Genomic DNA, 24,902 nt, shown 5'->3' on the forward strand with positions numbered 1-24,902 from the left:
ATTTTCACACAAGCGTGTCCTATTGTTTCACTGATTACTGAGTGGAAACTGAAATCCTCACACCCAGCGGTTTCCATGCAGGCAGGTATATAAAGGATAGAAATGACTGAGGTGTTAAGTAAATTAGCCAATATATTAGCACACTACTGTAGTTTGAAGTGTACTCTCATTAGTGTTCTGGACGGCAGTGAAAATGTTTCAGAATCAACACTTTTCTTGCTAAGAAGCCATGGGAGTTGGTAGGAAAAGGCTGTTCAGAAAAGTAAGTACACTTTCAAAGTGTGTCACTGTTATGGTACCAATTAATTCATGTATGTGGGAAGACTGGGGCTGAAACGTTAAATAGAACTAACCGCGACACCCTCACAGTAAACAAACTGCCTCTCACTTTCCCTCCTCCCTCACGCTAGCTGTGCTGGAGGGGAATTCTGCAAGTGCCACACATCCGTTTGTGAAAGAGCTGGGTGGCAATTCAGCCCAACACCTCTCGGCTCTGACATGAGTATAATCCCTGTAGTGAGAAACCTGTCTGGGCTGATCAAGCGTGTTAAATCTACTGTGATCTCTCTTTGCTTGAGCACTTGACTGGCAAAGAGAATTCAAGGTTAGATTCTGCAATGTATGTAGATTTATGTGGTCACCTGTTGGGAAGTTTCAACAAGTTAGAATTGTTCTAACTCTAGCACTAAGAAATGTTCACGTGTGGTTACATAAGCCCAGATAGTTAGGTACAGCAACCTGCTGTGTCTATGTGTGTGTATATATATATATATATATATATATATATATATATATATATATATATATATAGTATATATATATATATATATATATATGTGTGGGTGCATGTCTGTGTTTTTGCTCAAAGATCCAACTTTCCAACGTTTCAGGCAAAAAACCTTCTTCAGCTGAGTAGAAAGAAAAGTAACACAGTGCAGTAAACTTGCTGATTTTCAAAAATTCTCTGGATGATGTTAAGATGATGTCAGAATAGAACGTTCATTCCAAGAGGCTCCAAAGTTCCAAGTGTGAAGATAAACTCACGTTCTCTTTCCTAAAGAGTAGAATTTGTACCAAAACACTAGCTGATTCCATGGATGGTGATGTCTTCAGCAAATTCGCTCTTCTACAGAACCTTTAAAAGGCACAGTCCCATGCAACAGACCACGATGCACGCCATGCAAATATACTAACTCCCAAACTGAGATCAGAGGCCCTGAATCGTCACTCCACATGCACCAGCCCTTTGCATGTGCTTCTAAAGGAGTAGTGTGCTGCATCATTTGCACAAAATTAAAATGCAATTATACATTGGGGAAACTAAAAGACGCTTAGCAGATCGTTTTGTGGAACATTTACGAAGCACTCGAATCAACACCTTGACATTTCCAGCAGCCCGACACTTCAACAGCAATAATCACCCTGCTGAAGACATCACCATCTGTGGAATCAGCCAGTGTTTTGGTACAAATTCTACTCTTTAGGAAAGAGAACGTGAGTTTATCTTCACACTTGGAACTTTGGAGCCTCTTGGAATGAACGTTCTATTCTGACATCGTCTTAACATCATCCTGAGAATTTTTGAAAATCAGCAAGTTTACTGCACTGTGTTACTTTTCTTTCTACTCACCCAAATATGGGCTTTTGCCCAAAATGTCCCGAAGTAAAATATTTTTTAAACATTTAAACTTTTTGTCTACATTATTTGTATTTTATTTTATTTTAAATATTTTTTTCTTATCAACTTATATATAGAAACCTGAGATGGGATTGTTTTCCTGTACCTCACTGAAGAGGCCCATCTCTTATTTTTTCTAATGCACGGATACCCTTGTGATGCTGATATTAAAGAAGACGAGGTTCAGCAGTACAGCTGGGTTTTTTTTAAACGTAGTGTTTCAGTGCTGTACAGTCGTTCTTTGACATTATCCGTTGATCCAGTTTCTCTGAGATACGAATGTACCAGCTTTACATTTTTTTCTTTTTAACGTATTCTCATTTTGTTGATCATCAAAGAACATTTCTATACTGTGGGTGTTGAACTGAATTGAAAGCGGTGGTCTCGAGGAGTAAAATATTTTCCTCTAGAGGAATTATCACTTTTTGACGTCACTACTCTGGCATTATGCCATTTTTTTTTAGAATGGCTCAGGATGCAAATATAGCCTTCATATAAATATATATATATATATATATATATATATATATATATATATATATATATATATATATATATATTTTTTACAATGTTATGTATGATAAATTAGAACTTTACACAGGCATCTGCAGACATGAGCACCAGTATAACTGACCCATCCAAATGCAGACCTACCTGGTTGATGCCTTGATTTGGGGGCTCGCGGGGGCTGTGCTCTCCTGTTTGAGGGGTGCTCCTGCTCAGACGCTCTCCTCCCTGCGCCACCTGCTGCCCCCTGCTGGATGCAGAGCTGCCCTGTGCCACTGCCTCACTTCCAGGCATCGCTTCAGTGGGTGCCCTGCACAGAGAATCCCACAAGCACACTGGCTTACATCACTTTTAATTTTATTTACACAGCCTTTTGCACCACAGTATCTAAAATGCAGTTAAAACAGAAATATGTCTGCAATATCAAGAAGCAGTAAAAAATACAGAACACTACTACTACTACTACTACTACTAATAATAATAATAATAATAATAATAATAATAATAATAAAATCTAAATCAAATTGAAGAAAACAAGAAATTAATACAAATGATAAGTAAAACAAAAATCACAAAATTATGCAAATAAAATAGATTCAATGAATTATGTTTATATGGCTGGTTAAAAGGCTAAACTATAAAAGCAAGTCTTTAATCTTGACTTAAAACCGTTAACCGAAGCAGCACCTCTGATAAAGAAGGGTAAGGAGTTCCGATCTGAGGGAAATATAACTAAACACACTTTCTTTCTTCTCTTCAATTTTACCTTTGGTGTTTGAGGAAGGAATGTGTGCTGCACTGTGTTTACTGTCAATGGAACCTGCAACTGATTTCACTTAAGAACATAAGAACATAAGAAAGTTTACAAACGAGAGGAGGCCATTCGGCCCATCTTGCTCGTTTGGTTGTTAGTAGCTTATTGATCCCAAAATCTCATCAAGCAGCTTCTTGAAGGATCCCAGGGTGTCAGCTTCAACAACATTACTGGGGAGTTGATTCCAGACCCTCACAATTCTCTGTGTAAAAAAGTGTCTCCTATTTTCTGTTCTGAATGCCCCTTTTTCTAAACTCCATTTGTGACCCCTGGTCCTTGTTTCTTTTTTCAGGCTGAAAAAGTCCCTTGGGTCGACACTGTCAATACCTTTTAGAATTTTGAATGCTTGAATTAGGTCGCCACGTAGTCTTCTTTGTTCAAGACTGAACAGATTCAATTCTTTTAGCCTGTCTGCATATGACATGCCTTTTAAGCCCGGAATAATTCTGGTCGCTCTTCTTTGCACTCTTTCTAGAGCAGCAATATCTTTTTTATAGCGAGGTGACCAGAACTGCACACAATATTCAAGATGAGGTCTTACAAGTGCATTGTACAGTTTTAACATTACTTCCCTTGATTTAAATTCAACACTTTTCACAATGTATCCGAACATCTTGTTAGCCTTTTTTATAGCTTCCCCACATTGCCTAGATGAAGACATTTCTGAGTCAACAAAAACTCCTAGGTCTTTTTCATAGATTCCTTCTCCAATTTCAATATCTCCCATATGATATTTATAATGTACATTTTTATTTCCTGCGTGCAGTACCTTACACTTTTCTCTATTAAATGTCATTTGCCATGTGTCTGCCCAGTTCTGAATCTTGTCTAGATCATTTTGAATGACCTTTGCTGCTGCAACAGTGTTTGCCACTCCTCCTACTTTTGTGTCGTCTGCAAATTTAACAAGTTTGCTTACTATACCAGAATCTAAATCATTAATGTAGATTAGGAATAGCAGAGGACCTAATACTGATCCCTGTGGTACACCGCTGGTTACCACACTCCATTCTGAGGTTTTTCCTCTAATCAGTACTTTCTGTTTTCTACATGTTAACCACTCCCTAATCCATACCTTGTTACAATCCATTGCTCCAGATATATTAACCCACTATACCACCTTTCCTTCACAAATGCAGTGTGTCTGAACAACCCTGCTTCCCTCTCTCCCAGTCCCTCAGCTCTAACCACTAGACTAGACCACACTGCTTCCCTCCCTCCCAGTCCCTCAGCTCTAACCACTAGACTAGACCACACTGCTTCCCTCCCTCCCAGTCCCTCAGCTCTAATCACTACTAGGGCCACACTGCTTCCCTCCCTCCCAGTCCCTCAGCTCTAATCACTAGACTAGGCCACACTGCTTCCCTCCCTCCCTCCCAGTCCCTCAGCTCTAATCACTAGACTAGACCACACTGCTTCCCTCCCTCCCAGTCCCTCAGCTCTAACCACTAGACTAGACCACACTGCTTCCCTCCCTCCCAGTCCCTCAGCTCTAATCACTAGACTAGGCCACACTGCTTCCCTCCCTCCCAGTCCCTCAGCTCTAACCACTAGACTAGACCACACTGCTTCCCTCCCTCCCAGTCCCTCAGCTCTAATCCCAGTCCCTCAGCTCTAACCACTAGACTAGACCACACTGCTTCCCTCCCTCCCAGTCCCTCAGCTCTAATCACTAGACTTCTTGATATTGAGAGCCACACTGCTTCCCTCCCTCCCAGTCCCTCAGCTCTAATCACTAGACTAGTCAATAATAGTTTAAGCATATTAGGTAACAATCTTACCATAACAGAGAACACAGATAATATGGTTTTACACAAATAGCACGTTATAATGTTAATGAAATGTAGTTGCTACTTTAACAGTATATGTTTCTTTTTTTTTTTTTTTAAAGTTCAGAGATTACAAACTGTAATAAAAAAAGTTTAATCACCCAGTACTTGAGCGGTCCCTCGGCTCGGATTAACTGCTCTGATGCTTAACGTCTCCACAATCCATGCGTTCTAACCATTCAGACCTGTGTCCACCTCAATACATCAGCTCTGTAACCGCTGTGTGAGGCAACTTTCCTGTCCCTGAGATGTAAGAGCCAGCCTCCCTAACTGCTTCACACCCCCTCGGCTCTAACCACTTGACCACAATGCATATCTGACTATGTGTGTGTGTGTGTGTGTGTGTGTGTATGTGCGTGCATTTAATGCACCTGCTGTTGTCTTTCACTGTGCATCTTTACATGTTTTTATATGATGTATTATTATGTTTTTTACAGTGTGCTGTATATGTTCAATATACAGCTCTGACCAAAAGTGTTGCATCACCCTATAGAATGAACTAATTTGGCTTCATAAAATCAAATGAAACCTGCCGAATAACATTAATAATGTTAACATATTGAATTGCACACCGCTTTGTAGGTTTTCCATATACTTAACGAAAAAACTTGCAAATTGAGAAATGTGACATTTCAAAATCTAACATGCAAACACTACTGTGCTACTATTATGGCTTCAGGTAGACTTTTGCAAGATCATTTTGTAGTTTCGTTGATTAGATGATGTTAATAAATAACTACAGAAGTTAATTATACTGCAGAACAGGTTATAAGGTGGTACAGTCATGGCTCCCATTTGCCCCATAATGCTATTACACCAACACCAGTATTCTCGTTATAAGATGGAACACAAATAGCACGGTCTCTTAACTACGGCGCCTGACTGCAGTGTTATAAAGGGGGATCACTGTAGTCTTTTCTAAGAGTAAGTAGCAGGGTTCCAAAAAAATAGTCTTATACACCTCCACGTGTTTAAATAATGTACCTGCAATCTTTCTTTTCATTGTTAAAATCCCGACCACTTTTTTACACTTATAACTTTAAAGCCTGTTTCAAAGCTCTTTTCAAAATGCCTGCTCTAGTGCACCGGGGTTTGAGATCCGTCCTCTAAATCACTGCAAGGGTTCTAGCTTTGCTGTTCCGTACCACATCATGGATACGTGTGTTACCTGTTTGACAATGTGGGCAATACTCCTTACACTGTCAGTGCACTAGAGCGGGCATTTTGAAAAGAGCTTTGAAACAGACTTTAAAGTTGTAAGTGTAAAAAGTTGTCAGGATGATAACAATGATAAGAAAAAATACAGGCATGTTATTTAAACAGTAGCAACAGTTGATGCTATGTTGAATGTTAGACTCCTACTAAAATTGAGAAATTGCTTAAGAAATCTCTGATCTAAATGTGTGGTTGTTTATTCACACTTCTGGTACCAAAAACGCACATTTACATATTTAAGGGGTTGTTATGTTAACAGATCACTGCCTGTCTGATGTTATCAGTACTTAATATATGAAAACACCATTTAGAAAGGAGATGTTTTTTTTAAAAAAAGCTAGGTTTTGCTTCATAAGTCGAACTTTAAAAAATCCTAAATGGCATAAATTAAGTTCACCCACATCAGTGTTAACATTTTAGAATTTCAATGTAAAGTCTAAAACGCGAGGAACCTCCAAAACATACAATTGTGCAAACTTTGTATATGTTCCTCCAGTCTGTGTCAAACTGAGCATGGGTATTTGTGGCATGCAGCTTCAGAGAATGGCATTTCACTTTTGTTTCTTTTCTTGTTCTTTTCAGACGCCCGCGCTGCGTGCTGTTTGGGGACATGAAAGGCTTTGAGGTGCTGATCGGAGGCCCAAAGCACCTGCCAAGAGAGACAGAGAGAGTGTGTGTGTGCCTGGAAGGGAGCCTGTGGTCACAGGCAGGTGCACAGAGCCACTCTGGTGAGTTTGTAGACAAACACTCCGGCACACACAGAACAGGGGGGCACACAGACACAGGACAGGTGGGGGTAGAAAACCACAGACTCCTTTTTAGAGAGGGCATGCCTGCACAGGGCTGGAGGGTTACGAAATGGAATCCCTAAAGTCAGAAAGGGTACAGCACCAATCAGAGCAGTCTACGATGAGCTCCGGCCAAAGGTTTTGCACCCCCCCATAAAATGAACTAATTTTGCTTCAGAAAGTCGAATGAAATCTGTTGAGTAATGTTGCTTTAACATGAATTACACAAAGATTAACCTGGAGCAACCGAGACAGGCAGAAGGACCTGAACGTACAAAAAAAAAAAAAAAAAAAAAAAAAAAAGGCATTTCTAAACCTGAGCAAGAATGGTCATTTTTAAATATTCGTTTCAGGTATAATGCATATTAAGCAGAGCATTCACTACACACAGTAATTCAATACAGCTAATGTACTGCGCTGTGATGTAATTCCACAAAGTTTCAGTTTCAGCTGTTTTGAGGTGGGAATTTTTTTTTTGTTTTGTTTTTGTTATTTTCTGTGAAAGTGGCTTCGCTGTGAGTGAGGTTTTCAACGTGATCTTTTGGGTTTCGGCACTTCTCTCAGCAAAGACATTTCTACCATCTGTAAAAGCCTGTTTATGTTAAAGCAGTACTGGGGGACATTGCTTCACTGCTTCCATTCCAGCTGTTAGGGGTGCAGTGGTATTTTTGGCAGAATGGTAAATTAAAACTGAGGGGTTGACTATAAAATGAAGACATTAACTTTTTTTTTTTTTTTTTGCTGTCCCTTTTACCTTTTTTGTAATTTCTGCACTCATTCCAGGTGTTAATATTACTTAGCGTGTTGCTTCGACAAAGTCTTTGTTAAGGGGAGTCTGATCTTCATTTCTAGTTGACTGACAGAGATATATACAACACAGGCTACAGGAAAACGTCTTTATAGAACAGCCCGGCTCCATCTAGTGATCTTCACAGCTCATTCCTTTGACCGTTTCGGTCTTGAATTATTTTTGTCGAGCTGAAAAATAAAGTCCTTTATTGAGTGAACCTAAGAACAGACAACGTTTACACAACCTCAGACTGACACCTAAGAGCCTTGTGAGGTTCCGACGTGATTTCTGACGGCATGTTAACACACGGTGCTAAGATAAGGTGGGCCCTTGAGGTCACGCCAGGACTGAAAGGATGAAGCCTTTTAATCAGTCTGGTTGCTCTTTGCTGGACTCTCTCCAGGGCTAGTGTCCTTTTTGTGCTGGGAGGATTAGAATTGGACACAGTATTCTTAATTTAGTAGTCGCAAATCGATTTTACCCTGTGTTTCTCCCAATTTGAAATGGCCAATTGTATTTAGGCTCAGCTCACCGCTAACCCTCTCGCTGACTTAGGAGCGGCGAAGACAAACACACGCTGTCCTCCGAAATATGTGCCATCAGCCAACCGCTTGTTTTCACTCTGCAGGCCCACCATGCAGCCAACCCAGAGCTACAGCGTCGGAGGATTACGCAGCTCTGGGCAGCTTACAGGCAAGCACGCAAGCGCCCGGTCAGACCACAGGGGTCGCTGGGGTGCAGTGAGCCAAGGACACCCTGGCCGACCTGGGGTACATTTCACCTTGTGTAGAAGAGATGTATGTTCTGGGTCTGGAAGAACATTGTAATGCTATGAAATTGATTCGATATTGTTAGGGAAAGTGTAAGCAGAGTTCACAAAGCAGCTTTGCACACATGCAGTTAGGTAAAATGTATAAGAGTTGAGAGTGTGAGTGAGGTAAGCTACCTGAATCCTCTCCTGAAAGACCATCTCTGTACTCGAGCTTCCTCCCAGAAAATCAGGTACCCGATCATTATCTGATTTCTGCTGATAACTAGATGCTACATTATTGTGTCCCACAAGAAATGTTTCTGCTATAGATGTGTAACTTTTGAATATTTGAATACTGGATTAAAAAACTAGAAACATAAAAATTGGTATTGCGTGTGCTCATCTTTATACATCAAATTAGTTTCCTTACAAAATCATAAACAGTTATAGTGAAAAGTTTACACACCCCAATGGAAATTTGTAATTTCTAGAAATTTTTCGAAAAACAATTGAATGAATTTTGGGAAAAACATTTTTTGATACAAATTTTTTTCCTCAAAAGTATTCATGCCCTATGATAGTATTGTCTACAAGATGCTAGAAATTTTAAAATATGATAATGTAGAACCTAATTATAGAAAATGCTGGATTGTAGGTGAACATTCTTAGAGAGCATAAATGGGCTAGGCATAGGATGAGTGATGTCATTACCAATAAGTCAATATGGGAAAAAGGAAAGAGCTATCTGAAAACCTTAGACAGAAAATAATTTATTGTCACAAAGCTGGAGAAGGATAGAAGAATATTTACAAGTATTTCAGGATCCCAATTTCAACTATTGTTTCTATTCTCAAGAAGTACAAGATTCGTGGTGCTGTCACAATGCTCCCTCGGTCTGGAATAAAGAAGGTTCTTTCACCAAGAACAAGTAGAAGAATTGTGAGGAAGGTTAATAACAATCTCAGATTGACTGCCAAAGACATTCAAAGTGAATTGGGTGCAACTGGGACTGGGGTTTCCATTTGAACCACAGGTAGAGTATTGAATGGTAAAGGTCTCAATGGTCGCAGGCCAAGGAAAAAGCCACTCCTAGGAAAACGTCACAAGGACAATTGCTTAAAGTTTGAAAAATGGCATTTGAATGATGGATATGAGTTCTGATCAAAGGTTTTGTGGAGTGAAGAAACAAAAATCAAGCTACTTGGTCTTGCTGATACAATTTTGAGAAAGTCTGGTGAGGCGTACAAAGAAAAGAACACCATACCTACTTTCAAGCATTAAGAATTGGAATTATCCTTCTATGGGGCTGTTTTTCTTCTAATGGCACAGGAAATTGAGTTCCAATACATGGTAAAATGGATTCCATAGTATACCAAAAGATATTGGCCATCATCTGAAACCCTCCGCTACAAAACTTGATTTAAAGTGCAACTGGATGTTCCAACACAACAACGATCCAAAGCACACATCAAAATCTACTTCAGAATGGTGAAAGAAGAATAAAATCAGGGTTCTGGAACGGCCTAGTCAAAGTCCCGATCTAAATCCGATTGAGAATCTTTGGTATGAGTTGAAGAAGGCTGTGCACAAGAGAAGTCCTCGGAATTTGAATGAACTGGAACAATTTTGTGTTGAAGAATGGTCACAAATCACAAAAGAATCATGCCAAAAGCTCATTGACAAATATTCTAATCGTTAAGAAAGAGGTTATCGTTGCTAAAGGTGCCTCAACTAGCTATTCATTTGTCAAAGTTTGAATACTTTTGCATTTTTGGAGTTTTGAAAAACAAATTGCTGAAATAAATAATTGAAGACATCTATTTCTGGTAACTTTTTTCCCTCATTCACAAAAGCAAAACTTTTGCTACAATTTTTTTTTTCCTATTTGTTTTCAAGAAAATTCTACTAGAAATTTAATATCACTGATATGATATTATAAGTACTGCTTATAGAGTTGCTGTTACTGTATCTGAATTAAATAAAGCCTGAACTGTAACTATCTAGATTGCTTTACTGGTCGACATGGAGGCGAGAATTAACCTTTAACAGGATTGTTTTTGAACAAAATATGCTTTAGCAAACATCCTGAGCAACACAGATGTTAAAACACTTTGTTCAAGTAATCTCTCAGTAATCTAGGGCTACAGCTGCTGCAACCCCCTTTACAGGAAACAGGGATGTAACTATAAAGAAAGAGTGAAAGAAAAAAAAACAGAACACTTTTGCGGTTTCATTTCAAGAAAGAACAGAAAAAAAAATCACTCCGGATCTTTCTTTTGCAAACTTGTACTGTGTTGTTGTTTTTTTTCATCAAAAGATCACAGACACACAGACACACGCACACACAAGAACATGTATGTTTTTGCACCTGGATAGACCCAAGTTTCTGTGAAGCTGTCACAATTGAAGAACTGGTTCTATAGATCATTCTGGCCGTGTAATGATGCAGTTGGCACGGCAATGGCTCAGTATTATCAATGGTACCGTAGATGTATAATCTGTAACTATTAAATACTCAACAGTGTCGAACTTAGAACTATAAAGATAAACTTAATACATTCAATGACAGGCGTTTCCACTAGAGGTCTTTCTCAGTGTCTTCAATAGAAACACTAAAAGAAACTAAATAAATTCAATGACAAAAGTCTCTATATTGTGCAAACATATATATTGAAAAAGATTTACACATTAAGGACATTGTAACTATGTGAATGTACACATGCATTTACTAAGTAACTACAATGTACAACAGTAATTAGAGACACTTCATGGAAAGTGGTACTTGCACCAAGTCCTTGGTTCTCAGAGAGTGCTGAAACCGACACGCGGTTTCCGTGTTTGACACATATTCAGATATTCCTTCAAAACAAAGGTATAGTTCGTGCCATAAAAATAATTAACATGATAAACCTGCTATCAAATTATCTTTTAAAGTAGCTAACAAAATACATGCCCCTCGGAGCTCCCAAGTGGCACATCCGGTAAAGGTGACATGGTATACAGGACGCACCCTCCAACCTGGACGTCACCAGTTCAAGTCCAGGCTATTCCATTGCTGACTATGGACAGTCCATGGTTGGCAGACAATTGGCTGAGTATTCTTAATTTATTAGTCGCAAATCAATTTTACATCTTTATAGAACAGCCCAGCTCCATCTAGTGATCTTCACAGCTCATTCCTTTGACCTTTTCGGTCCTCCGACACTGCAACTCTGAGGTGGCTGTATGGTGGGTCTGCAGAGTGAAAAGAAGTGGATGGCTGACAGAACACATTTCAGAGGATGCGTGTGTCCATTTTCGTCTCTCCCGAGTCAACGCAGGGGTGGCAGCCGTGAGGCAGGTTGAAATAAAAAATAATTGGGCTTTCCAAATTTTAAAAAATAATAATAAGTATATATCTATACACACACATAATGGTTTGCAGAAGTATTTACCCCCTACAAATAATGTCACATTTTGTTGAATTACAGTTTTTCAAACAAACTTTTTTTATTCAAAGCTGTAGTGGTTAAACTGAACACTGTTATATGAGGAGGAGGTTAAATGTCAGCAAAACTTGCAAAGAAAATGTACAAAATGGAATGTACTGGTTGCATAGTATTCAGCCACTTAAGTCAATAATTGATAGAAGCACCTTCTGCAGCAATTACTGCTATGAGTCTTCTTGGATAGGTCTCTACTAGCTTTGCATGGTAGGATGGTGACATTTTTGCCCATTCTACATGGGCAAAAAATTGCATTCAAAATTGCTCCAGTTCTGGTAAGTTTATTGGGGATCGTTGATGGTCTGCAATCTTCAAGTCTCACCATACATTTTCGATTGGATTCAAGTCAGTACTTTGACAGGGCCACTCAAGAACATTAATTCTCTTCTTGTTCAACGACTCCAGTGTGGCTTTCGCTTTGTGCTCCAGCTCATTGCCCTGCTGAAATGTAAATTTCCTCCCCAGTTTCAGAGTCTTGGCTGACTCAAGGATTCACCTGTACTTTGCACCATCCATTCTTCCCTCTATCCTTACAAGCTTCCCAGTCCCTGCTGAAGAGAAGCATCCCCGTAACATGATGCTGCCACCACCATGCTTGACAGTTGGGATGGTGTTGATTGGGTGATGTGCAGTGTTGGGCTTGCGCCAGACATAACACTTGGAATTTAGACAGAACAATTCAATTTTTAAGTTCAATTTTTGTCTCATCTGACCACAAAACCTTTTTCAACATGTCTGCAGTATCATCTACACACTTTTTTGCAAACTCCATACATGCTTTAAGATGAGGTTTTTTGAGTAATGGCCTCTTTATTGCCACCCGTCCATACAGGCCAGCTTTGTGTAGGGACCGGCTTATTGTTGATGTGTGAACACTGACTCCCACCTCAGACACAGAACTTTGCAGATCTGTCAAGGTCATTGTTGGCTTCAGAGTGACATCCCGACTCAGTTTCCTGCTTGCCTGACTGCTCAGTTTGGGAGGGTGACCTGATCTTGGTAGTGCCTGGGTGGTATGATGCATCTTCCACTTCTTAATGATGGACTTCACTGTGCTGAGATGGATAATCAGCACCTTTTAAATGTTCTAGTACCCTGCTCCTGCTCTGTGCCTCTCTACTACTTTATCCCTGACTTGTTTCGAAAGCTCCTTGGTGTTCATGATTGCTTTGTTGGATCACTATGTGAGTTGCAGCTTGGAAGTCTTTATATACCTGAGGGAAATTATGTATAAGCTAAACCACTTTGAGTACACACAGGCTGAAACCATTTCACTAATTTTGCGACGTTCAAACAAATCATTTGCACCTGAGCTGATTTAGGGCTGCAGTAGCAAAGGAGTTGAATACTTAAGTAGCTGAGATTAATCTGGTTTTCTATGGAAATCTTACTTATTTATATGCTATATGCATTTTTTAACTTTATCAGTGTGGAGTAGTTTGTGTAGATTCTACATGTAAAGTCTAATTTGAAAGCATCGGAGTACGCTCAGGTGCCAACAAAATGTGAAAACTTTGTAGGGAGTGAATACTGCATACCACTGTGTGTGTGTGTGTGTGTGTGTATATATATATATATATATATATATATATATATATATATATATATAAAGTACATTTACAGTATAATCGTAAATCTCAAAAAACTACTCACTTCTAAATCTTTTGTAGTCATTTTGGTATTATTTTACATGTTAATTTGGATTCATATGTTGTTTTTTTCTGACTTTATGTGAACGAAAAGACACAAATTCGCCCGTTTTCTCATTGGAAATAGTGATATTTGGAAATTTACCAGTCCTGGTCACATAAGCAAAGTTTGTAGGGAATAATAGCCATTTTCTATACTTTTGAGGCATAAGCAATTAGGAAATAACACTTACTACCAGGAACAAAAATTGTGTTACATAGTGTAATCGATCTCAAAACTGCACATTTGAGATCTACACCTAAGGACACAAGTTTTGCATCACATAGAATTTTATGAGCCAGACAATAAAATTAAAAAAAATGAACATAATTTATATATATATAACGATACAAGAAGATTTCCATATATATGTCCATATGTCCATATATAGGGACATAATTTAGATCTTATATTTAACATCATGTCATCAAAGAAACTACAAAATAATATTGTCAAAGTCTACCAGTAGCCATAATAGTATTACATGTTAGATTTTGAAATGCCACATATCTCAACTTTTTTTTTTTTTTTAAGTATATTCAATGTTTTCTTTAAGTATATGAAACACTACAAAGTGGTGTGCAATTCAATATGTTAACGTAACATTATTCAGCAGGTTTCATTCAACTTTATGAAGCAGAAATGTGTTAATTCAATAGGGGGCGATGCAAAACCTTTGGCCAGAGATCTACATAACTAATGGAAGTAATAAACAGGTAAGAGTTATGAATTTCTTTTGCTAGCTACGATTTCTTTAAAGAAAGGAGAGTTTTGTCCTTTTGCAATGTCTTATGCATCGGTTTCCTATCTTTTTCAACAAATTATGTTGAAATGAAGTGTCTCTAATTGCTGTGCATTTCCCTAGTAAATGCAAGCATGCTTACACAGCAATACAATGTTACTATGCACAGTTACAGTGTACTTAATATGTAAACCTTTTTGCACGATATATGGAAGTACACAATTGTATCAGAACTGGGTTAGGGTTAGAGGAGTTAAGGTTATATCTTGCAAAACGATTTACACATTAAGTACATGGTCACCTCCTTGAGTTATAAATGCATGGGATAACCAAACACGTGAAGGATCAAAAACACTGGGAACATTAAACTTCTGTTAAATGAGTCAGGGACTTTTTTTTTTTTTTAAAGAGCATAACTACCTTAAATTATTCCTTTGAATGGGAGCGCTGTAGCCAAGCCCACCACATGCACACACAAACACACACACACACACACACTCGCTGTACAGATCACACTGATACGCACGCAGTAAACGCTGCTGGTTTGCTCACAGCCAGCGTTGTGGTTTTGGTGATTATAAATGTCACACTGCACTGCCTGCCCTCAATTCCTCATAAGCGAACAACATCCGAACCACCACAGCTTGTTGCTGGTAAAAACGAGAGGTACGCACAGGTTCAAGGTAATTCCAAAGGGGCTTTTCTGTCACGTGTGATGCATGCAGCGATAACAACAAGATGAGATTTAAGATAATGCGCAATTCTCATGAATCCGAACAATTTGTATTTGTGGTTGGAAACAACATCCTGTGTGTACATATGCACACTGCTTCCCTCCCTCCCAGTCTCTCAGCTCTAATCACTAGACTAGAACACACTGCTTCCCTCCCTCCCAGTCTCTCAGCTCTAATCACTAGACTAGACCACACTGCTTCCCTCCCTCCCAGTCCCTCTGCTCTAACAACTAGACTAGACCACACTGCTTCCCTCCCTCCCAGTCCCTCAGCTCTAACCACTAGACTAGACCACACTGCTTCCCTCCCTCCCAGTCCCTCAGCTCTAATCACTAGACTAGACCACACTGCTTCCCTCCCTCCCAGTCCCTCAGCTCTAACCACTAGACTAGACCACACTGCTTCCCTCCCTCCCAGTCCCTCAGCTCTAACAACTAGACTAGACCACACTGCTTCCCTCCCTCCCAGTCTCTCAGCTCTAATCAATAGACTAGACCACACTGCTTCTCTCCCTCCCAGTCCCTCAGCTCTAATCACTAGACTAGACCACACTGCTTCCCTCCCTCCCAGTCCCTCAGCTCTAATCACTAGACTAGACCACACTGCTTCCCTCCCTCCCAGTCCCTCAGCTCTAATCACTAGACTAGACCACACTGCTCCCCTCCCTCCCAGTTCCTCAGCTCTAACCACTAGACTAGAATACACTGCTTCCCTCCCTCCCAGTCCCTCAGCTCTAACCACTAGACTAGAATACACTGCTTCCCTCCCTCCCAGTCCCTCAGCTCTAACCACTAAACCAAGCTGTTATTTCATGTACAGTTAGATATTCAAATCCATGATTTATTCTACATGATGTAATGCTGTTCTAGATAGTGACATCATTTTTACTTCTGTATTAATTCTAATTAACATTATTTTTTTCTAAACTTATATTTATATTATCATGCAGTGCTGGCTCTGAGGATCAGCCTTGAATTGACCTCCCCCAGAGCATTAGCATGCACAACTTTTGAATGAATTTTGTTTATTTATTTATTTAAATAAATGTTATATACATATTGGAGCTAATTAATACATTCTTATCTGTTGAGTCCCGTTGACATAATCGTGTTCAGTCTATTTATCCATTTACTTTCTTTTATTCTTCTATATGTCGCATTGTCTAACTTTAGCTGTTCTAATACTACAAACTTTACATCGTTTATGTCATGTCCTTGACTGGTGAAGTGCTGTACTATTGGTTCATTCATTTTTTTTTATTTCTAATTAATGAAAGGTGGTTCTGAATTATTTTATATAAAGTTGTTCCAGTCTCTCCAGCATATTTTATTTCATCACATTTTTCCAGGCTATTCCATAAACAACATTGCTATTTTTACAGTAGGTATTAGTTTTTAGTGGACATGTGTTGTTCTTATGTTTAATTATATTTTTACTTTTGTCCATGTATTTTCACACATTTACTAGTGCAAGTATTTGTAGAACCTATTCTGTCAATTATTCTTTTCTGTTTACTGTGAACTAAAATATCACCTCAATTAGCTTCTCTTTTGAATGCTACAACTGGGGCCTTAAGAAATACTTTTTTCAATTTTTGTGAATTATGTAGAATTCGCAAGCATTTCCAAACTATCTTAGTAATATTAGGCAAAAGTTTAGTCATTACTAATGGGACTCTTTCGACCATTTTATCTCTATTTTTATAATCTAGTAGATTATCTATAGTTTATCCACTTTTCTTAACTATGTCTCTATAATTCTTTATTTGTATCCTCTTTTTTTTAAGATTTGTTTTTAATACAAGTCTTTGTTTTAAATAGTCACTTTCTTTAGAGCATATTCTTCGTATTCTTATTCCTAGGCCCTTTGGGAATGCCCTTTTAGTGTGTATTGGATGTGCAGAGGACATGTGTAAATACTGGTGCATGTCAGTTGGTTTATAGAAGAGGTCAGTCTCAATTGAACCTTCTTCAAGTTTTACTACGGTATCTAAAAATTCTATTTCTTTTCTTGTCCATCGAAGGTCCACCTTAATATTACTGTGTATTTCATTTGACATTTTATGAAATTGGAAAAGAGATTCTTCTCCATGTGTCCAAACCCCAAAAATATCATCTACAAACTGAATGTATTCTAAAGGTTCTCTTTCTGATTTTCTAAGTAATTCTTCCTATTTCCCCATGTATGAACTGGCAAATTTCATTCAATTTAGATCCTTTTGCTGTGCCATCGTTTTGTTTGTAATTCTTATCAACAAATGTAAAATAACTGTTTTCTAAAACTATGTGGATCATGTTCAGCACTTCTGCCGTTGGTGTTGATTTATCTAGTCTATTATCTAATGTTTTTGGACAAGCTTCTAAAGTTTCTTTACCAGGGACACTAGGTTACAAGGGTTTTACATCTAGAAGATTTTGCTTTAGTGATTCGAGTCTTTTTAAAAAGTGTGTTATCCTTAACATAACTTGGTAATTTCTCAATGTGTGACCTAAGTTGTTTTTTCTGCTATTTCAGCTATTATGTGTGTTGGATTATCAATCGTGCTGACTATCATTTGCATAGGGTGATTTTCTTTATGCATTTTAGGATTTCCTCTTGCTAACCCTGTTCTTGCATTATGTGGCTGCATGTATTTTTTAATTCTTTATTGTATAGTCTCTTCGCAATTTCCTTAACCTCTTTTACTGATTTATTGATCGTATTGCTTTTAACTTCTTCATATGTATCCGTATAATTTAATTCACATTCTACAGATTTCATATAGTCACCTGTGTTCATTATCACTATTCCCGAACCTTTATCTGCTGGTCGTACACTTATCATCATCATTTAACAACTCAGTCATAGCATATATAAACTTTTTTTTTGCCCAGGGCTACACAATGAACTGGCTTTTTCACAGTCAAAAGTACAGAAGTTGAGAAAATGTTTTTTAAAATTAAAACTAATATTGGATATTTTGTTACAATGATCAATCCAACCCAGTCATTCTCTTACAGTGTATAAAAACGGGCAGTTCATACTTTATTCATTTCATACAATATTACTGATCCAAATATAATGACTGTGGATCTTGCATACCACATTGCATAGTTGTGGTAAGTGACAAAGATTGAGTTATTTCAACATTTTTATTTGTGTTTTAATAGCAATATAGTTTGGGGTTTTCCTGGTTTGATTCGATGTTGCTTTCTTGAGTCTAGAAAAGTGACGCAGACACAAAACTTAACTTTATCAGAATACTCATTCTTTGAGGCGCTTGTGAGTGGAAGCTTAGTGAACTGGCTGTGTGTGCCAGGTAGGGTCAAGTGTAGGAGTTCACAGAAAAACTGGGGAATGTATACTGATGTAAAACCTAAAAAGTCACTCAAATTGGGGGGGGGGTGCAAAATAAATTAAAAAAATAAACTGGAAAGACATATTTTTGGGGAGTTATGGGCGTCAGTGACCCATGACTCTTTACTTAAAGACATCTGTGTGAATTGTCTCCTTCCCTCTGTCCTAAGTCTGACTCTACTTAACTTCCAACTGTGTGTCCTCTGGTCCTGGTTTCTGTGCTGCGCTTAAAGTATAAGTTATTTTGTCAACTCCTTTTAAGATTTTAAAGACTGCAATCCTGTCCTCCCTAATTATTCTTTGTTTCAGGCTGAATCTTCATTGCTCACTCCTTTAAGCAGGGTTTGTTGTAAATATTGCCCCAGTTTTGCTCATCAACTTTTTTTCAACCCCCCTTTCTTTTTTCGAAACCTTTCTTTGGTTAGATCAAAAGCCAGCATTTCAAGTGAATGAAAATGATTAAAAAGATATTGGGGCTAACAACAACAAAAAGAGGGTAGGTGTTTCTGAGAGCAGACATTGACAAAACCGAGCTGTCTGCTTTCACAGTGTCGGTAACTTTCTAAATCTCTTTCAGAAGAAAAAAAAACTGGGTAGCAAAAAGCAGCTAGCGAGAAACTATAAAACAAAATATGGAACTGGTTTGGTCGGAGGGCATAGTTTGAATCTAAAATAGGATTATTAAGCCATTTTATATAGAAATATGAATGCCAAAAAGAAGTTAATGCATTCGATGACAAACGTTTTGACGAGAAATCATTCTGAAGTCATTGAGTTTCTTTTAGTATTTCTTAATTTAGCACTAGCCATCAATATGGCTCTTATAACCAAAAACTAAATTCTTTATTATAAGACTATAAGAAGATTTCTGAAAGAGGGGGCCGTTCAGCCCATCAGTGTGTCCCCACACTCTGTGTGAAGAAGCGTCTCCTTCAGCAACATGACTAGGTAACCCATTCCATCCCCTCACCACTCTTTGTGTGAAGAAGTGTCTCTTTCCCTCGGTCCTATGTCCACAGGGTTATAGGATGGCTAACGATTGTTTTTGCTGCACAATTAGAAGTGAACGTGCTAGGGGTGTCGATACATACACAGACACTCACAGCGCTGTATTACTGATTATTGTTAATGTGCCAGTTGAAAAAAAATCCAACTGTATTTTTGACAACCCTTTACTTAGTCCAATGTCATCCACAAAGGGTTGATGAAGACAATATTATCAAGTGGCTGATCGTACTGTTTTACATTTACATTGCCGGGAACAGCAAACTAAAACGTGACCAGTTTATTTCTTTATAAAGGTGTGACTGTTTGTCAATGTGAAAGGGAGGTTTTTTTTAACGGTAAAGAAATGAGCCTAATCAGCACTAAAACGTATTATAAAAGCGTGGGAGAACCCCTTGACATAGGAAACTCTGAGGCGTTTTTTACTTTATTTTGTGTGCAATGAAACCCATCATTTTGTACAGTGTGAATCAAGTTTTCTTTTTAGATACATATAAAAAATAATTTAAATCTCTCTATTACCGCATCATTGGTATTGAGAAGCATCATTCTTTTAGGTGTGAACGGGTCTGGTTGGTGAATCACACATTTACTCACTCCCGCAGCCTAATAAACATACTTCTATACAAAGAGGTAATTAGGTGAAAAGAGATGATTTCAAGGACTAAAAACTGTTAACAGAAAAGATTTAAATATCGTTGGTATACTGTTAGGTTGTACAGCTCTGGCCAAAGGTTTACAGCTTTACATATGATGATTTTATCCAGTGTATAATGAGTATCTGAGCAATCCGAAGACATCAACAATGACACTCACCTAAGTTTTTTTCTCATTGAAGTCTTTAAAATCTTAAAAGGAGTTGACATTGTTAACCCGAACCAGTACTTTAAGAGCAGCACAGAAACCAGCACTAGAGGACACACAGTTGGAAATGAAGTGGAGATAGACTTAGGACAGCGGGAAGGAGACACTTCTTCTCATAGAGAGTGGGGAGGGGATGGAATGGGTTACCTAGTCATGTTACTGAAGGAGACACTTCTTCACACAGAGAGTGGTGAGGGGATGGAATGGGTTACCTAGTCATGCTGTTGACACTGAATCACTGGGATCCTTTAAGACCCGACTTGACAAAGTTCTGAGATCAGTTAGCTACTAGGAACCGGATGATGGACCGAAAAAAATAATAACATATGAACATAATTTAGATGATCTCGCAAAAGTCTACCAGAAGCCATAGCAGTACAGTATTTCATGTTAGATTTTCAAATGTCAGTTTTCAATTTGTCAGTTTGTCATATGGGAACTACATAATGGTATGTTATTCAATATGTTAACGTAACCTTATTCAGCAGGTTTCATTTGACTTCATGAAAAAAATTAGTTAATTCTATGGGGTGGCTTTTGGCCATATATGTACATTGAGTCGTATGGTAACCCTAGTTAAAATAATGAATGTCTCAGTGAATTAAAGTTAGAAAACAATTTAAAAAGCTGTGCCCGCTTAGGCAAATGAGCATAAAGCTTAGAGCAGAGGACCCTTCTCGTGCCCCTGTCTGTACTTCAGCATGCAGAATCTGCCTACATGTTAAATTCGTAAAAACCCCAAAACACTACCAGATAACAGGCTGACATTTCAGCAAATGTCACTTTTTTCCCCAACAATACAATCTTAAAAAAAAAAAAATATATATATATATATATATATATATATATATATATATATATATATATATATATGTATATGTATGTATGTATGTGTGTGTGTATATATATATATATATATATATATATATATATATATATATATATATATATATATATATATATATATGTATTATACATTTTTTAACTAAAACCCAAAATTATCTTCATACAACAACAGAAAAAAAAAGAAACAACTCTCCCTGGTGTCTTTTTGATCTTTAGAACACCTTATGTTCTTTGTGAAGTCATGCAGCTAACCACAGCACCAGGTTTTCATCTATATCTGAACCACCCATGGGACTAAAGCCAAGGTTCAGTCCTTGTGATACTAACTTTTTCCAGGCATGTAAACAAGCAAGGTGCATCCGGTTCAAGCCTTCATATCTGTTCGATAAAGGCCAGTGTGGGAGAGAGAACACTTTTGCCATGGTGCAGACTGAAACATGTGATTTACAGGTTCTTGCATTGGTTACCAATGAGTCCTGGTTTCTGGTCTTGGTTAGGGTTAACTTTGTCAACTCCTTTTAATAATTTAAAGACTTCAATCATGTCCCCTCTGATTCTTCTCTGTTCCAGGCTGAATAGATTCAGTTGTTTCAGCCTCTTTTCATAACTCATTCCTTTAGCCCTGCTGGGATTAGTCTGGTTGCTCTGGGCTGGACATTCCTCCACAGTGGAGGAGAAGAAGTACAAGAGAGTGGTACTTTAAAAACTTCAATCAGTACTAAAATCATGTGACTTCTAACTGTGCTGTCTGCTTAAAATATTCCTTTTAGCCACCATACCTACTATAGACACTTAAAGAACTGATTGCAACGGAAATGTCAGGCAAATTCAGCACCCTTAGCAGAGCTCTCCCACGATTTGACCTGCTTTTTAAATAAATACTGCACAAGCCTACACACAGGCTATATTTACACCAGTGTGCAAACTCTGCAAATAACCGTTCCTACACAGTTTCTACTGGCAGGACAGTTTACCATCTTACTATAGACTTGTGCCTTTGAAGGATTTCCTTGGAAAGAGACACTAACACCCGATTCTGTCACCTTGAGGGAATTCGTATCATGGATATGCATTGGGTATGACACCATGAACTGGTTAGAGAGAATACTCACAGGTGTGTGGATGAATGGTACCCATTTTAGAAGCACAGCAAAGTGTGGAAAAGCCCAGAGAGGTATGGAAAAGCACATTCAAAAACAACCCACGGTAAACTAACCCTTATAAAAGTTTCCCTTAGTAAAAGCACAGCAAAGTGTAATGAAGCACAGTGAAAACATATGTAAGCATTGTAAAGCCCAGAGAGGTATGGTAAAGCCAGTTAAAAAAACAACCATGGTAAACTAACCCTTATAAAAGTTTCCCTTAGTAAAAGCACAGCGAAGTGTAATGAAGCACAGTGAAACCATATATAAGCATTGTAAAGCCCAGAGAGGTATGATAAAGCCAGTTAAAAAAACAACTATGGTAAACTAACCCTGATAAAAGTTTCCCATAGTAAAAGCACAGCAAAGTGTACTAAAACACAGTGAAAGAGTAGGTAAAGCATAGGGAAGCACTATAAAGCACAGAGAGACTACAGCAAATGTATAGCATAAGCTTTGGGAAAACTGCAATTTACAGTGGTAAACTTTTAAAAGGGTACTGGCAAAATGGATTTTCTAAATTCTAAATTTGTAGATTTTACACTGAACATATTGTCACATATATCCCGAATAAATTCAAGATCCCAAATAGCTGTTCTACTGAGATTCCTAGGAATTTGCAGTTTGTTGTGTGACTTTGTTGGCTCTGCAGTTTGTGTAAAATATCCTGAATGTTACTTAAAGCATTACGAACCCCCTGCAGTGTTTACAAGAAACACATGACATTACCTTTGCTGTGTCCAGTGTTGTCTGTATCGCAGCGTTATATTTGAAACATATTGCTGACTCTTGAAATGATCAATTGTCTGATGTCCGGTTGCAGACTGAATTGTAGACTGCAGATGGCATGGGAGAGACTGATACTGGAAACAAGATGAGATTGAGTTATGATGTTATGAGTCTTTTCTTGCTGTAGCGCTGCAATCATTTTTTCCCCCTACTTGGTTCAAAATGAAAAAGATTGCCGCTAACATCGAGAAAGGGCGGTAGGTGGATCTAGAAGCAGACAGACAGGATGGTTGAAGAAACTGTCTGTGAAAAGTACACAAAGTGTAACCAGGGGAACGAAATATGGAAACAAAGTACTTTGACTATTTTAAAGTAGGATTTAATTTTTTTTTTTTTACAGCCAATTTGATTAAAAATAATATTGTCTATAGTTTATTAAATCTTTCATCAGTTTTAGAGAGGTTAAGAAGTTCATTTAAAAAATAAATTAACACATTTCAGAATTAATTGAAAAGAAAATACAGAGCTGTATACCAGTCAAGGAAAGATATCTTCACTCAACACTGCAGAGCGCTCTAGCAGTATAGGAAAGAGAACTCCACTCTCAACACTGCACAGCGCTCTAGTAATATAGGAAAGAGAACTCCACTCTTCACATTGCAGAGCGCTCTAGCAGTATAGGAAAGAGAACTCCACTCAATACTGCAGACCACTTATCTTTTTCCTGTTTTTAAGTAGATTCCAGAATAAGACAGAAATTACTGATTTTTGCATTTTAAGGTTGTCTTTCTGCAATGTTTGTTATTTCATCCATAACTGTAAAGATCATCAATAACTTTTTACATTGAAGACATGGATAAAAACTTATGGTGGACATGTTTCATTGAATTTATTGATTTTATTTTTGTTTTACTATAACATTTAATAGTGCTGGATGAGAATACTAATAATTAACGATTTGACTTTTTAATTGTAGGATTGTAATATTTTAATTTAGTTAGAGAAATACTAAAAGAAACCTAATAAATTAAATGGCAAACATTTTGTCTTTCAATGAAGTCTTTCTCAATGTGTTCAAAATACTTCTAGTCAAAAGTGATCACAGTGAGTTTATTTTAGAATTTCAAAATCAAGCATAATTTAATGTTTTATTGTTACGTAGAGTGTAGTTTTTTTTTATATATATATAAATACATTTTCTGCAGAAAGAGATTTTCCGATTACCCGTAACAAACAGGATTTGTAATTTCTGATTAATTCAAAAACATCTTGTTATTTTCAATGTTTCCTCCTCTTTTACATGTGTTAGCATATCATAGCAAACCACAGTTTCACCATATCGATATTTTATTAAGAAAAAACACACCAGACCATTACTGGCAATACACTAGATTCCTGTCATTAGACTCATTGGCGTGACCCAATATTTAAATGGGCATTTTATAATTTTGCAAACAGCAGTTACGCAAATTATCGAAGATCCGTTAAAAAAAAAAATAGGTTAAACCTCAGTTTTGAGGTTGCGTTTTGGGGACAAAATATTTTTTTTTTTACCAATATAATTATTATTTTTGTTAAAGTTAGTGCCTATATTAAACAAAACAATTAAAAGAAAGAATCATTTCAACCCATATTTTGATTTTTGATATTTTTCTTTGTTTAGGGGTGTCTTAGGTGCCAATATTGAGAATATAGTTTTACTGTCATCTAGCAAAATATGTAATGTGACTATAAACTACAAAATTGCAAATTTGTGAATACTAAAACTTTGAAATCACAAAAATCGCATGCCCATTTTAATAAAGTAATTTCTCTCAAACAAATATATATATATATATATATATATATATATATATATATATATATATATATACCATTAAGAATTGTACACATTAAGTACATTGTAATTATGCATAATAACTTTGTAATTGTAAAGTACACATGTATTACCAAGTAAC

General features: G+C 37.5%; 1 protein-coding gene across 1 annotated transcript in view; it reads right to left on the reverse strand.

Annotated features, from left to right (window-relative positions):
* LOC121328315 (forkhead box protein P3-like) overlaps nt 1–24,902 on the reverse strand; it is a 57,198-nt gene that overhangs the window by 12,527 nt on the left and 19,769 nt on the right. Inside the window, exons 3-4 of the mRNA XM_041272929.1 lie at nt 22,945–23,078; nt 2,333–2,495 (exon numbers count right to left, since the gene is read on the reverse strand). Of these exons, the coding sequence (XP_041128863.1) occupies nt 2,333–2,479 (147 nt within the window). The 5' untranslated portion in view covers nt 2,480–2,495; nt 22,945–23,078. The remainder of the gene's footprint in view (nt 1–2,332; nt 2,496–22,944; nt 23,079–24,902) is intronic.

This window comes from Polyodon spathula, chromosome 16 (assembly GCF_017654505.1).
Source record: "Polyodon spathula isolate WHYD16114869_AA chromosome 16, ASM1765450v1, whole genome shotgun sequence".
NCBI lineage: Eukaryota > Metazoa > Chordata > Actinopteri > Acipenseriformes > Polyodontidae > Polyodon > Polyodon spathula.